The sequence below is a fragment of the Pimephales promelas genome, chromosome 4 (assembly GCF_988280905.1).
Source record: "Pimephales promelas chromosome 4, fPimPro1.hap1.1, whole genome shotgun sequence".
NCBI lineage: Eukaryota > Metazoa > Chordata > Actinopteri > Cypriniformes > Leuciscidae > Pimephales > Pimephales promelas.
Genome location: NC_142772.1, coordinates 3,779,775 through 3,796,130, shown reverse-complemented (window position 1 = coordinate 3,796,130; position 16,356 = coordinate 3,779,775). Strand labels below are relative to the sequence as shown.

At 38.0% G+C, this 16,356-nt stretch overlaps 1 protein-coding gene across 1 annotated transcript in view; it reads left to right on the top strand.

Moving 5' to 3' along the window:
- LOC120472345 (voltage-gated potassium channel subunit beta-3) overlaps positions 1-9,158 on the top strand; it is a 40,885-nt gene extending 31,727 nt beyond the window's left edge. Inside the window, exons 10-14 of the mRNA XM_089129849.1 lie at positions 1,834-1,954; positions 4,153-4,247; positions 4,393-4,513; positions 4,739-4,827; positions 6,196-9,158. Coding sequence (XP_088985975.1) covers positions 1,834-1,954; positions 4,153-4,247; positions 4,393-4,513; positions 4,739-4,827; positions 6,196-6,285 — 516 coding nt within the window. The 3' untranslated portion in view covers positions 6,286-9,158. The remainder of the gene's footprint in view (positions 1-1,833; positions 1,955-4,152; positions 4,248-4,392; positions 4,514-4,738; positions 4,828-6,195) is intronic.
- Positions 9,159-16,356: the final 7,198 nt, after the last annotated feature.

Here is a 16,356-nt window from a genome sequence, read left to right as displayed (position 1 = left end):
ACCAGTTTTATAGGGTAATGGTATTGATTGACACACATTGACAACTAATGCAGGGATTGTCCTGCAATGACATTTTTTTTGGGCGGCCGCCAAAGCAAATTTGTATCCCGCCAAAGTGCCTTATTTGATTGCTAGTTCAAACTTTTGACTGCTTTCTTTAATAATGACATGACACAATACTTGTACTTTTACTTTTAGTACTTAAGTAGTGAATTTTAAAATAAACTACTTGCAATACTTAAGTACGAAAAATTTTGAATACTTAAGTACTTCTACCCCCAGTAATTTAAACCTCCACAATATCTTTTTTTTTTTTTTTACAAAGGTTTGTCTCAGTTAATTTATGTCTTTGTTGACTACTTAAGTAACGTTTTAAGTTGACATCCACCCACCAACCCCCTTCCCACCCCACCTAACCCCTTATACATCCAGAATACCCATTGCACGACTATGGAGAAATTCACAAATCAACATAAAATCTTACTGATATGACCTAAAATTGGAAAAGTATAAATACATCTGGTGTTTAATGTGTTTTATAATATTTCTAAGTTAAGATTTATGTAATCTATGACATTTGGAAAGAAAAACTATTTATTTTATCAAGGATAGTACGAGTTATGTTTGGGGTCAATCTCACAAAAATTATGTTTTCTCCTCCCCCATGGCACGGGAAACATCAAATTTCTCACAAAAATTATGTTTTCCACTCCCAAATACACAGGAAAGAATTATTAGTTATCTTGAGAATTATGTCACATGTCATGCGAACTACTAGTAGTTCTCGCAATACTACAGATATGGTTATGTTTGGTTAGAGCCCTAAAACAGAGGGACGTTTTTTGAAAATGATATTGAATATGTAAAAATACAATGAACATTATGAATTCAAATTATAACATGTTATAATGACCTCAATATAACAACCAAAACAAATGTGTGTGAAATTTTTATATTTCTTCTGTTTTATTATACATCTAAAAGAGCCTGGGGTCAAATTGACCCCAAGGAACACCGATGTTACAAAATTTGTACAGGACTTTGAAAAAATATTAGCAGGTTAATTTTATGTTTACAGAGTTGTCCCCATTAAATTAGGAAAAGTCATTAAATTTGAAGCAAAAAAATAAATAAAATTATGTTTTTACAGATGTTAAACATTGAATGGGGTCAAATTGACCCCAAGGATAATAGGAGGGTTAAGTGTGGTGCTTAAAGAGCACTTCAACTTCTACTCAAGTCACTTTTTTGATAGAGCACTTGTACTTCTACTCAAGTCCGGGTTTCTAGTACTTTATACATCTCTAAAAATACCTTACTCGCCTGTTGAGTAATACAAACGCGATCTCCGCATTTCAATTTCCTTAGTTCTTTCCAACCATGAAAAGCCAAGGCGATGTTGATTCTTGTATTATTACGAGCTCTGTCGCGTCCTCTATTTGCCGGCAGACTTTCCTCTGTTCGCTGTTATTTTGTAACACGGGTGAGGTTGGAGATTTACCCACTCCATGTCAACCTTTCTCACTCGAAACACACACATATTAAAGTAGCCGGAGCATCTTTTCTCTATTTACGGATATGACAAAACGAGTGACGCATGTACGCAAAAGCTAAAATATGAAAACTTATATAATAAGCTTACCATTGTGAATCATGCATGGTAACACTTTTTTGGAAAAGGAATTGATGCGTTTTTTACATTTTGTTGATATTTGTCATCTTTAAATGTCTTTTATTGACTTCTAAACACTGCTGTACACAACACTGGTTGTTAGCATCTCGGCTACAGAAAGGACAGTCTAACCTTTTCTTCTCTTCTGTGTGTGTGTTTAGGAGGCATACTCCGTAGCGAGGCAGTTTAACTTAATCCCACCAGTATGCGAGCAGGCCGAGTATCACTATTTCCAGAGGGATAAAGTGGAGGTGCAGCTGCCAGAGCTCTACCACAAGATCGGTCAGTCCACAAAAGTTACCTTCAAATCATTCATTATACCAAATGTGTTATTGAACCAAAAAATGTGCCATTAAACCAAATGGAAGTTGCTCAGATTGTAGGCTATGTGTAGTATGCAACGTGGCATGGGCCGTACTCATGACTGATCACTCTACTGTATATTAAAGGAGTAGTTCACTTTTTTCAAAACGAAAAACTTTTGCTGATAATTTACTCACCCCCATGTCATCCAAAATGTCCATGTCTTTCTTTTTTCTGTTGAAAAGAAATTAAGGATTTTGATGAAAACATTTCAGGATTTTTCTCCATATAATGGACTTTACTGGTAACCAAACGGTTCAAGGACCAAAAGACAGTTTTAGAGCAAACTGCAAACTGTTCAAAGGGCTTTAAACGATTCCAGACGATGAATAAGGGTCTTATCAAGCGAAACGATCGCTCATTTAAAAAAAAAAAAAAAAAAAAAGTTTAAGTTTTATAAGCTCAAATGATTGTCTTGCTCTGTTCTGTGACGCACGTTCGTGACTCTCCTGTTCAAACTCGTTCATCAAAACGAACAACTGTTTTCGAGTCATTTGGTTGATTCAACGAACGAAATGAACGAATTGACTCGGAAAAAGATTTGTTCATTTTGATGAACGACTGGATGAACATTTTTGAAAACTTTTTTGAAAATGTGAAAACCTTGCTCTGTTCTGTGTGACTCTCCTGTTCGAACTCGTTCGTCAAAATGAAAAAAAAATTTTCCGAGTCAATTCGTTCATTTCGTTCGTTGAATCAACCAAATGACTCGAAAAAAGTTGTTCGTTTTGATGAACGACTGGAGCTCTACCACAAGATCGGTCAGTCCACAAAAGTTACCTTCAAATCATTCAATATGATTTGAAGGTAACTTTTATGATTTCAAGAAAAAGATTTGTTCATTTTGATGAACGAGTTCGAACAGGAGAGTCACACAGAACAGAGCAAGGTTTTCACATTTTCAAAAAAGTTTTCAAAAATGTTAATCCAGTCGTTCCAGTTCAATAGTTCGCTGGTGCTAGGCTAGCACGAGTCAACGGTAACTGCTAGCCTGCCATTAAAAAATGTAAAGGCCCGTACACACCGGGACGGATATTAGCGCACGTTATTTCAACGTGTTTTTTGTGTTCACACCCGAGCGATTTTCGCTGACGATGAGCCGAGTGAACATGCAAATTCATTCCCTGACATTAGATGGCGCCAATTTGCTCTGCAATACCACTCCATATCAGTTTTCTTTTATCATGGTGTTTGTAGTCACTGTCGCTTTTGTCATATAGTTCTTTATGTTCTAGTGCCAACGAGACCAGCAGCTCTACATTCATCTTCCTCGTCTTATTTCTTCCAGGCAGTGTAAGTGGCGACGCTACTTGGCGTATATCTTCTTCGCCGTTGCATATGTGTGCTCGGCAAGACCGTTTTGTGTTTGAGCGCCCCCAAGTTGTGTTTTACTGTAACTTCAGAAGCTCCAAACAGGTGAGCAAAAGCGGCAATCTAATTGGTCGGATAGTTTTTGATGCGGCGCGTCAAACTAAAAAAACGAAACTAAAAACCCTTTGTTTAGTCGCGAGGCGTTAAACGTCGGCGAATAACACACGCGAAATTCGCCCTGGTGTGAACAGGCCTTAAATGTCTGTTGAGAGAATAATGTTAAAAATCAAACTTTTGGTGAACTATGGAGTGGGTAATGGCAGGCTAGCAGTTACCGTTGACTCGCGCTAGCCTAGCACCGGCGAACTATGCAACTGGAACGACTGGATGAATTTTTTTTAAAACTGTCTGCACTGATAAATAACACTAAGGCTAATTTGGAAATGAGGCCCGATGTCCAAAATCCTGAACCACCCCTTTAAGTCTTTTTCATGCTATTAAGAGCTCAATCACTGATGAAGCATCAACCATGATGTTTTACGCTATAAAAATATATTTTGTTAGTACATAATCTACCGGCAATGGCTGTTTAATGACACTAACCCCACGTTCCAGCATGAAAATAGCTGAGCTGAATGACAAACGTACTGAAGAAGTCGTTCATACCATGGTACTATGAGTTTTGTGTTGCCCAACTTCTTAAATTATGAGCACTTTTTAAATAATTACTTCATTTCATGATTTTTAATTGTTGGATTTGAGGTTTAATTAGAACAGATGTCAACTCTTGTCACATGTCATGTCAGGCGTTGGAGCGATGACCTGGTCTCCTCTCGCATGTGGGCTGATCACAGGAAAATACAGCGATGGCGTTCCAGACTGTTCAAGAGCCGCTATGAAAGTGAGTCGTGAAGAGTTTGTCAGTAGTAGCTTCCTCTTTTTTTAATTTTTCATTTTTTTCCTTATTTGATTTCATATTTTGTCATCTAATAATGTTATATCCCTGTACTTAATGGTCTCAAATTCAATGTTTGATTGTGTATTAGGGTTACCAGTGGCTGAAGGAGCGAGTGTACAGTGAAGAAGGGCGCAGACAGCTCGCTAAAATCAAAGAGCTCCACCTGGTGGCTGACAGGCTGGGCTGCACGGCTGCTCAACTCGCCATTGGTGAGTGTCTCACGGCTCAGCCTGGATTTTAAATATTGGTGCTAATGGTCTGATCGACTTTCAGGGCCAATAATCATCCACGTATATGTGCTAAGTTGTGTAGAGTGAATATTGGAGCATGCCAGACGGAGAAAGTGCTTGCCATTTTTACACGCAATTTGCATCGGGCGGTCATTTAACGGTTTGTTTATTAACGGTTTATATATTGTGAAATCTCTCACTCAGCATGGTGTTTGCGCAGTGAAGGGGTTAGTTCTGTACTTCTTGGTGTCTCCAATACAGACCAGCTTATTGAGAACCTCGGAGCCATGCGGGTAATAAACACACACACACACACACACAACCGCTCAAAGGTAAACCGCTTAATTGTTTTTTGAAAGAAGGTCAAGGAAGGAATGTTTACAGTATAATTGTTATTACTTTTCCTTCATCAAATGATCCTTCAGAAATCATTCCCTTGTGAAAAAAGAAGTGTGCTTAGTACTCAGAGTGCACTTTAAATCTTAAAAGTAGGGCTGTCAAACGATTAATCGCGATTAATCGCATCCAAAATAAAGGTTTGTGTTTACATAATATATGTGGGTGCACTGTGTATAATTATTTTATATATATATATAAATACACACACATTCTTGTATATATTTCAGAAATATTTTCATGTATATAGATTTATATTTAATTTATATTATATTGAAATATTTTATATAGAAATATTTTTTTTTCTTAAATATACATGCATGTGTGTGTATTTATATATATACAAAATAATTATACACAGTGCACCCACATATATTATGTAAATACAAACTTTTTTTATTTTATTACTTTCATTTATTATTTTGGATGCGATTAATCGCGATTAATCGTTTGACGGCCTTACTTAAAAGTAAACAATTTTTTAAAAAAAACTATACTTATTGGCAGCCAGGTGATATAATATTGATTAAATAAAAGTCCTTTTAAGTGTACGTAAAGAAAGTTCACATTCATGACTACTCTATGTTTATTAACACACTTAATTACAGTTTTATAATAACGTTAAATTAAAAGTATTTTGTGGTGCTTTAAAGAAGTACACTTATTTTGACGTGTCGTCAACTAACATACTAAATAAAGCACATGTAAAGTACTGGATTAAGATTTTAACTGTAATGTGTTATTTGTAAATATTTTTTAAATTGCAACCTTATATGTAAATGTGTAATTACAAATATATTTAAATGACATTCAAGTTTCAATAGATTAAAGTATATTTTGGTTTATCATGAATGCTTATCAGTACACTAAGTTAAACTAATTGCATTTAATATAAATGGAAACTATAATATATTTTCATTTAATTGTAAATAACATGCAATTTAGAGTCAGAAGGCGTTACATTCAATTCACACATGAGTGTGAATATTCTTTTGAAATATATTATTTACATGAATAAATAAAGTGCTGAAGTGTTCTTCTTTCACAAGGGTTCTAATATTCTGATATGATCTTCAAGAAGCATTTCTTATCATTACCCATGTTGAAAATATTAGTGTTGCCTGATATTTCTGTGGAAACTGTGATACATTTCCTCAATGACTGATTGGAGGGTTCAAAAGAACAGCTTTGATTTAAAATAGAATGTTTTTACTGACACTTTTGATCAATGAGACTTCATAACATTATTTTCATATTCTCTTCAGGTGCTGTCTCAAATGACGCCTCAGACTGTGAGCGAGATGGATGCTCTCCTGGGCAACAAGCCTCACTCCAAGAAAGAGTCACGTGCGTGAGGGAACTAGAGAGATGACATGAACATGTGCAGTCTGAAAAGACAAAGCAAGCCAAGTGGAAAAGACGCAACATGGCGTACCATTGCTTTTCTGCTCTCCCGTATATTACAACACCTGCATGCCTTCTGCAACATGCTTCCGATACCACACCGCTCTCTCGAACCCTACTCAAATATCCCAACATAACCTACCAATTAAACATGGACACGACTGTCATCAAAGAAACGCCACGAACAACAACTTTCCCATTTCCTTATTCGGAGAGACTAAAGTTTCAGTATCCCAGGAGGAAGTACTGCCGATAGAAAGAGGTGAATGAGAGTGTCACAAATCTTCTTTTTCAGCAGGCTCAGACGGAACCGGGACTTTCTTGCAGTTTCCACTGCAGAATTCCAGTTTTCACTGCAGAATTCCACTGTTTCCACTACGGAATTCCAGTTTCCACTGCAGAATTCCATTGTTTCCACTGCAGAATTCCATTGTTTCCACTACGGAATTCCAGTTTCCATGCAGAATTCCACTGTTACCACAACAGAATTCCAGTTTCCATGCAGAATTCCACTGTTTCCACTACGGAATTCCATTGTTTCCACTACGGAATTCCAGTTTCCATGCAGAATTCCACTGTTTCCACTACGGAATTCCAGTTTCCACTGCAGAATTCCATTGTTTCCATTACGGAATTCCAGTTTCCGTGCAGAATTCCACTGCTTCCACAATAGAATTCCAGGTTCCACTGCAGAATTCCACTGTTTCCACTACGGAATTCTAGTTTCCACTACAGAATTCCAGTTTCCACTGCAGAATTCCACTGTTTCCACAACAGAATTCCAGTTACCACTGCAGAATTCCACTGTTTCCACTACGGAATTCTAGTTTCCACTACGGAATTCCAGTTTCCCCTGCAGAATTCCACTGTTTCCACAACGGAATTCCAGTTTCCACTACGGAATTCCAGTTTCCCCGGCAGAATTCCACTGTTTCCACAACAGAATTCCAGTTTCCACAATAGAATTCCATTTTCCACTGCAGAATTCCACTGTTTCCTCTACGGAATTCTGTGCAATGGATCAAACATGATAAAATGAGTTAAAGGAAGCTAAGAGTGCTACATTATTATTGGCAGCTGGAAACTTTATCAAATATTTATTAAACCAAGATGTGCGGGGCGAACGAAGTGTAGCAGTTTCTGAATCCTGCCGAACTCTGCGCAGATTCCGCGTGGGCATGGATGTGCGGATGTGTGTTCAAGAAAGTATGAGCGAGTGTTTGTGTGTGTGCATGCAGTGACTCTTTCGATCCAACTCTCGGTTGCTGGTGTTGCACCCGAGTGACTTGTAAAAATGGACTTGACGCGAGCGAAGCAGTTTCTGAGGTGCCTGTCCCCGTGTGTTGGGGCGTTGTTCGCTGCCTGTCACATTTCATTCTCACGGTGCAGGAGAGCGTGGCAAAGACTCCGGCGTGTGACGGGAACAACATGCAGAAACTGCAAACAGCTGTTTGGACACATCACAAGTCTTCCTCCATTTCCCTTCCTTTCCATCTCTCCTTGTGTTTACAACAGTGCACCTGTCCCTTTAAGAGAATCCGTGCAGTTATGGGAGGGGCGTGCGAGTGTGTATACGGTACCTTGCAAACATATTTAGACCTTTACCAATTCACTTGTTTAAAAACAAGTCTTTTAGTCAGTATTATTGCTATTGCTATGTATTTTTTAGAAAAAAACATAAGCATGATCCCTAACACCACCCCACCCCTAAACCTAACCATCAGTGGGGCGTAAGCGGATCGTATGAAAACATGAATGAATTCATAAGAATTTGCCAAAAAAGTTATAAACTGCCATGAGAATGGGTTGTAGCAACAGTATACGAACAACATTTGCCTACTCTAGTTTGAAAATCTAAAAAAATATCTTCATTTGAGTGTTAACACTGTTAAAGTCTGAAAAAAAGAAAGTAGTAACATTCTGTTTACTGGCTCGAAGGCGGGGCTACCCGTCACTCACATGAGATCCACCAATAGCAAACCACACCCATCCAAACATCAAATCAATTTTCACAACAAAATCAAGTCCCATCCTACAACATTTTTTATTCTCGTTTCATTTCACTCATATACATGTTTGGGAATGACTGGGCTGGATATAGCGGCGACTGTTAATTTTGTAAATCTGTTTCTCTGTTTGGTGATGAAGATACATCACCTTTTATGCAGGATTTGTAATTCATCATAATTTAAAACTTGGTTCCTGGTCTGAATACTTTTGCAAGGCATCATATGTGTGGGGCTTGGCTTGAGCGGTCAGCATCCTTTGCACTAAGTGGACAGATTCATAATTTAAGATCATAGTTCACAAGTAGTCATGAAGGGTCATAGGTTAACATGACCAGAGAACTGTGCTAGTATTGCTTTGTGTGTTTGACAAATACAAGCTGCGTCAGTGACAATGAAAAGCGAAGCGCTTCACTTTTAATGTGTTTGTGTCATTCCATTATTTCAGAGAGAAAGACACAGATTTGCTAGATTAAATATCTATTGTTAATTTCCCACAAGTCATTACCGAATATCACAATGTGCAGTGTCTCAGAACCAAAATGATTCCTAAACCCAAAATTCATCGCATGGTATGCTGTCAGTTTCCACAGGAAATCATTTGGACCGATCTCAGCTTGTAAAAATAAAAATGTTCTTTACAGTAATGCATTTGAAATGACATCTGGGGGCAAACGCGCCACAAGGTTTGAAGCTAAAATGTGAAGCTCAGCTGAAAAATCCAGTAGCTCCTCTTTGCAGTACACAAGATCCAGGGGGCGGAGTTGGATCCACATCTAAGGGGTGGAGATGGGTAGGATTAGGGGTGGGGTTAAGGATTAGGGGCAGAGATGGGTAGGATTAGGGGTGTGGTTAGGGATCAGGGGGCGGAGATGGGTAGAATTAAGGGTGTGGTTAGGGATCAGGGGGCAGAGATGGGTAAGATTAAGGGTGGGGTTAGGGATCAAGGGTTGGAGATGGGTAGGATTAGGGGTGGGGTTAGGGATCAGGGGGTGGAGATGGGTAGGATTAGGGGTGGGGTTAGGGATCAGGGGGCGGAGATGGGTAGGATTAGGGGTGGGGTTAGGGATCAGGGGGCGGAGATGGGTAGGATTAAGGGTGGGGTTAGGAATCAAGGGTTGGAGATGGGTAGGATTAGGGGTGGGGTTAGGGTGCGGAAATGGGTAGGATTAGGGGTGGGTTTAGGGATTAGGGGGCGGAGATGGGTAGGATTAAGGGTGGGGTTAGGGATTAGGGGGTGGAGATGGGTAGGATTAAGGTTGGGGTTAGGGATTAGGGGGCGGAGATGGATAGGTTATGGGTATGTGAGGTATATGTATGTGTAAGGTATATTGTAAGGTGGGAGGAGTGGGAGGCGAAAACCCTGGATTTCGTGTTCTGCAGTGAGGACCATCCCGAAAAATCAGACTTTGCCCAGAGAAGTGATTTCTCGCATTAGTTTTGGCTAGTCTTGTCATTACACTTTCAAAATGGTATGCATTTTAACATTTACCATAGTACAATACCATTCCCCATTCACTTCCACTATTGTGAGAGCATTACTGTAAAACACAAAATGCAAACTAAATCATAAGCGCAAACTATTTTCTGTTGTAATTGACAGCATGCTGCCGAACCCCATGGAAGCCTGTTTCTGCTACAGAATAAAAAAATGTGACTTTATATCTCACCATTGTAAGTTTATATCTCACATTTCTGACCTTTTTTTGCACAATAGAGTTTATAACTTGCAATTTCTCAGAAGTGTGAGAGATAAACTGAGAATTGTGAGAAGAAAAGTCTGAATTGTGAGATACAAATTCACATTTTCAAAAGTTGACTACAACTTTATTACACCGTTCAGACTTTTCCCTTGCAATTGCGAGCTTTTAACACAATTCTTGCTTGAGAATTCTGAGAAAGTTAGAATTGTGAGTTAAAAGTCGTAATTACCCTTTTTATTTATTTATTCCGTGGCAGAAACAAGCTTCCATAGTACCCAGTCAAAACAAAAAGACAAAGACATTTAGTTCAGCCCAAACAGAGACCCTTTATATTGAACTGAGATCAGTTTTGCATTTGAGAAACCAGACCCGCAAGCTACCGAGATTCTGTATTAGTTACACTTAACAATTTTGTTTTTTTATTTTTCTGTTGTTTGAAATTTTAATGGAAAGCTGTACGTGCTGCTTTCCGTAAAAAGGCTCAAAGAGCTTTCTGGCACTTTTTCAGCTTTACGCTGCGTTCACACTGCCAGCGGCTATATTCAGACTGCTTTATATGCTTTATATTCAGATCTTTTCAGGCAGACAGTCAGACAGCACTATGACGTTTAATCTCCTCCACAACCATCTTTTTCAAGACAAGAAACAGTTAAAAAAAATCACGAGTGGGGTAATATTGATGTGATTTATGTCGTAGAATAAAACATGAAAGTGTCTTAAACTTGTGTTCACCGCTGACCTTATTTCAGCCATTTAACCAAACATTTACTTCAGGACAATGGAAATGCTAAATTGCTAACTCGTTTCAGGTTTTGGGCCTAAAAGTGTTTCAGACCATATCTCCCATGTCGCCCAAAAATGAAAAATGTGTGCGATTCTATCGCTGGTATTGTGAACGCAGCTTTACTCTGTGAAGGTCAAGCTGGTCCTGGGTCACTTCTGAATGGGGTTAGTGCTAATCCAAGTTCACTTCTGTATTCAGCTTTGGTTGTTTCTAATGTGTCTCTGTATTTATCGTGCTCAATGACTTCTGTAAGTTCTGCACCTGAGTTGGTTCCTCATTTTTTGGCAAGATGGAAAGGCATCGAAATGATTGATCTTTTTAAATCAACATGCATAATCATTAGTTAACCTGAACTAATGTATATATACATTTAGTGCACTCCCTCATATGGTAATTTTGCCTGAATATGTTAAATTTGTCATGCAACGAGAAAAAATGAAAAAAGAACAAAAAACAACAACAAACAAACAAGAAACATGCCCTGTACTGAATGTATCTTGCTTGCCTTTAAAATGTGTGGAGAAAACTATTGTCACAGTTGTCATTTATGTCATGAAAATCACATTGCATGACACACACACACACACACACACACGTTGAAGTATGTTGTGAATGTCATCCAACAGGACAAATTCACAGCACACAATACTAATATAATTAAAGCACACTGTCGTTTTAGATTCACATGTAAAATGTCATTTGAAGAAAGCCAAGTGATTGGACATACAGGATATTCTCTGGCTGACTGAATCTTGCAAAAACTGCCCAAAACATGTTATAGATAAATATCATCCCATAATCCAGAAATAAGGGAAGACTTTTTGTGCCAATCTCAATCAGAAAATAATTTGGTGGTGTGCTTAAGACTGACATGACACCTTCATAATCATGACATGACATATGTTTTGAATATGAAGTATGCATGTTTGTGACAACTGTCATTAAGTGTCTTTCGCTCAATAATGACGTTTTTAATGCAAATATGACATTGTTTGAGATGTCTGACATATGTCATGTCATGGTTATGAAGGTGTCATGACAGTCTAAGTGTTACCGAAGCTTGTCTCTTCCACTGAATAAAACCATTTAAGATTTTATATATTTTTTTATTCTGTGGCGGAAACAAGCTTCCATGAAAATTGAAAAAAAAAAAAAAATCTGATTTTATCTGATGGAACAAATACACAATATACTTGAACCTCTAACACATTAGACATAGACCGAATTCAACAGTATTCAGAGGCATCTTTGCTTAAACGTTTACAAACCCCTGCAGAAACTACATCCATCTTTATTATTGTTTCATGAGGGATTCAAAAAACCTGCATGTTTACATATTTTATAAAATGTTATTTTGTCTTGTTGAATATAAAGTATAGTATGTAAATATCTCTTACATCAGAGAGCGTCATCAGGATCGTAGCAGGAAAAAAAAAAGCCTTTTCAAATCCATCATTGTGCAACGAGTAGCAAAAATACACTCACCTGCAATTATCTAATCAACCAATCACATGGCAGTTGCTTCAATGCATTTAGGGGTCAAGACAATCTCCTGAACTCCAAACTGAATGTCAGAATGGGAAAGAAAGGTGATTTAAGCCATTTAGAGCGTGGCATGGTTGTTGGTGTCTGAGTGTTTCACAATCTGCTCAGTTACTGGGATTTTCACACACAACCATTTCTAGGGTTTACAAAGAATGGTGTAAAAAAGGGAAAAACATCCAGTATGCGGCAGTCCTGTGGGCCAAAATGCCTTGTTGATGCTAGAGGTCAGAGGAGAATGGGCCGACTGATTCAAGCTGATAGAAGAGCAACTTTGACTGAAATAACCACTCGTTACAACCGAGGTATGCAGACAACACACACAACCTTGAGGCGGATGGGCTACAACAGCAGAAGACCCCACCGGGTACCACTCATCTCCACTACAAATAGGAAAAAGAGGCGACAGTTTGCAAGAGCTCACCAAAATTGGAGAAAATGTTGCCTGGTCTGATGAGTCTCGATTTCAGTCTCGAGTCAGAATTTGGCGTAAACAGGATGAGAACATGGATCCATCATGCCTTGTTCCCACTGTGCAGGCTGGTGGTGGTGGTGTAATGGTGTGGGGGATGTTTTCTTGGCACACTTTAGGCCCATTAGTGCCAACTGGGCATCGTTTAAATGCCACGGCCTACCTAAAAGCATTGTTTCTGACTATGTCCATCCCTTTATGGCCACCATGTCCCCATCCTCTGATGGCTACTTCCAGCAGGATAATGCACCATGTCACAAAGCTCGAATCATTTCAAATTGGTTTCTTGAACATGACAATGAGTTGACTGTACTAAAATGGCCGCCACAGTCACCAGATCTCAACCCAATAGAGCATCTTTGGGATGTGGTGGAACGGGATGTGCATCCCACAAATCTCCATCAACTGCAAGATGCTATCCTATCAATACGGGCCAACATTTCTAAAGAATGCTTTCAGCACCTTGTTGAATCAATGCCACGTAGAATTAAGGCGAAAGGGGGTCAAACACAGTATTAGTATGCTGTTCCTAATAATCTTTTAGGTGAGTGTGTCTCAGTGAATATTTAGCCTGCCCCAGATGACACATATGACCCAGTTCTTTCGCAAAGGGTTGAAAATAGCCATGCAGAAGCAGAGAGTGTGTAGATGAATGTGTGCTGAGTTTGGTGTAAAATATGTGCCTCATGTCCCATGAGAGTCAGTTGTTATGATCATTGCACCAGTGCTGAATGTGCATAATACGCTACAGTACATATACAGTACAGACACACTCACGCAGCTTTAGACAATCAAAAATCACTTAAATATATAAATTAGGCCTACAGATTATTGTGCAGAATTGTGTGCCTTTTCCAGTAGAGAAAGAGGGTACGCATACGCAAGAATGGTTCTATGTATGTGCATTAGCATTATACACTTAAAAATACTCTTCCATCATGAATGAATAACAACAAAAGGAACTAATGTAACGCAATATTAACATTCAACTAATAACTAACAAGAAACTCCGATTAACGGCTTAGTAAGTAACAGCGCTCATTTGAATACCGTAAGTCACTATTAGCTAACTACTAAGCATACTATTTATCTCCCAGACTACTAAGAACTACCATATACATGTTCATAATTAACGTGAATAATGCATAATTTATAATTAATTCTAAAATGAAGGTCACGGCGGCCCGTTGCTTTATTAATGAACAGTTTCTTGAGCTTTGGCTCTATAGAGTGCGAGTCCTCTGGTTGTGTGTTCAGATTGGCAGCCATCATATATTACAGTAGCGATATGTAGCTAAATTAACCTTTGCTCTTTTTCCGTGTTCCCTGAACTGAGAAATTACTGTTTGTCAGCAAAACTTTTGACAGCTCCAGCTTTCTTGAAAACTAGACTGTCCTTCCGCATTTTTGTACCTCAGTCGGATCGACAGAGGGTTGTTAACAAAACAGTTATTGTAAGGTTTATAATTTAAAATTGCTTCATACTTTGTCTACTCTTTAAAATATGTAATGTAAATGTATGTAACGTAAATATACTCTTTATGGTAAAAATGGAACACTATGGCAATAGCATTCTTAACTCATCTGTAGGCTAATCAAGCGGCAACATTCTAATCTGAAAAATTAAGCCTACCCGAAGTGCGAAAAACTGCAATGCATCTAAAATCCGCTAGAGGGAGATCCCAAATATCCATAGATCCCATGTTAAAATGTCCGTTTTCACAGCATAAATTCATGCTTTTACAGGTTGGTCCCATTGACAAATGCGGAAGGACAGTCTAGTTTTCAAGAAAGCTGGAGTTGTCAAAAGTTTTGCTGACAAAATAAACAGTAATTTCTCGGTTCAGGTAACAAGGAAAAAGGGGAGCGCGGGGCACAACCTAACGCGGGGTTAAATATAGCTTACACGGACCTTTCTTTAACACGGACCTTTATCTGGTGAGGGAGAACTAAGTTACATGAAACAACCCAACTACATATTTTACACTACTGACAAGGGAAAAGTCACTACTCACGGTGTTTATGGCTTCCAGCTTTCTGCTACTTCTCTTTCAAGGTAGTGATGAAAAGCTCTGTAGCGCTGTGTGTTCGCGTTCGGCTACGGTAGAAACATATGACGCCACAATATGGCGACCTTCGTAGAAGCGGGTGCCCGCGGTTATGGAGATTATATAAATGTCTCATTCTAAGCCGGTAATAAAAAAATTAGTTTTTTTTTTATTATGTTCTTTATACACCACTGAAAACATAGTTATGGATGTCATACTGCATTTCTGTTCATAGGGCTGTGAAACGATTAATCGCATCCAAAATAAAAGTTTGTGTTTACAAAATAAATGTATGTGTACTGTGTTTAATCATTTTACAAATATAAATGCACACAAACACACGCGTGAAAATATTTAAGAAATGTTTTCTTATATATATATATATATATATATATATATATATATATATATATATATATATAAATGACAAATTTTTCTAAAATATATACATGTATGTGTGTGTATTTATTTATACAAAATAATTATACACAGTTCACCCACATATATTATGTAAACACAAACTTTTATTTTGGATGCGATTAATCGTTTCACAACCCTAGTTACTAAATACTCAAATTGCACCTTTAACCGCAGTTCTCGCCACTTATTTTTGTTGTGCGTTTATTTTATTTAAAGGAAAGTATGCAGAAAATATCAACTACTAACATATTTGTCTGTACTGTATTTTGGAAACTATACACAAACTATTTATTGTGCTTTTTTTAAATAAATACATCAACTGGAACAATTAAAGTAGCACATTTTTTTCCCATTTGTATATTATTAGGCTTGTTTGAGATGAGCAAATTCTGCGCAGAATCGATCACCGGTGATCAGCGCGAGATGCATGCCGGTTAGAAATGTGTCCGAGAACGGTCCGCCTGGCTCTGATGTCATGCCGACGTATGTCAAAAAACTCTCGCGAGCGCAAGGCGGAAGGGTCGGATTCTGCAGTCGCGCGCAGTTGCTCTCCACCGACTGCGCTGATCAAAAGCATGATGGGAAACGACTTGCTGACGACACAGCTTAATGCTCATTGGTTTAAACAACAGTGATGAAGGTAAATTCCATTTTCATTAAGCTAAATTCTCCAAATCAAGGCCATGTTTTATTTATTTATTTTTTTCAAATTGAAACTGATCTATATTGTGAATCTCTTAAACGGGTTAAAAATAAGAAAGCTATAGTCAGTAACTCAAATATACTAGGCCTACTCTAAAATGTTCAAGTGAAAAATAGCTCTCATTTTATAGATGATGAAGTTTTTAAGTCTGTCTATTTAAGCTAAGCTTATTTTGATTTATTTATTTAGGTTATTTTATTATTAATTTTATTCTGATGTTTATTTATTTGTCGCTGTATAATAGGCCTATTTGTTTCACGAATTGTGGTGCTTGTAGGTAGGCTGTTTGTAACTTGCATTCTAATAAAAAGGTAAAATAAATAAAAATAAAAATAAAAGAACAA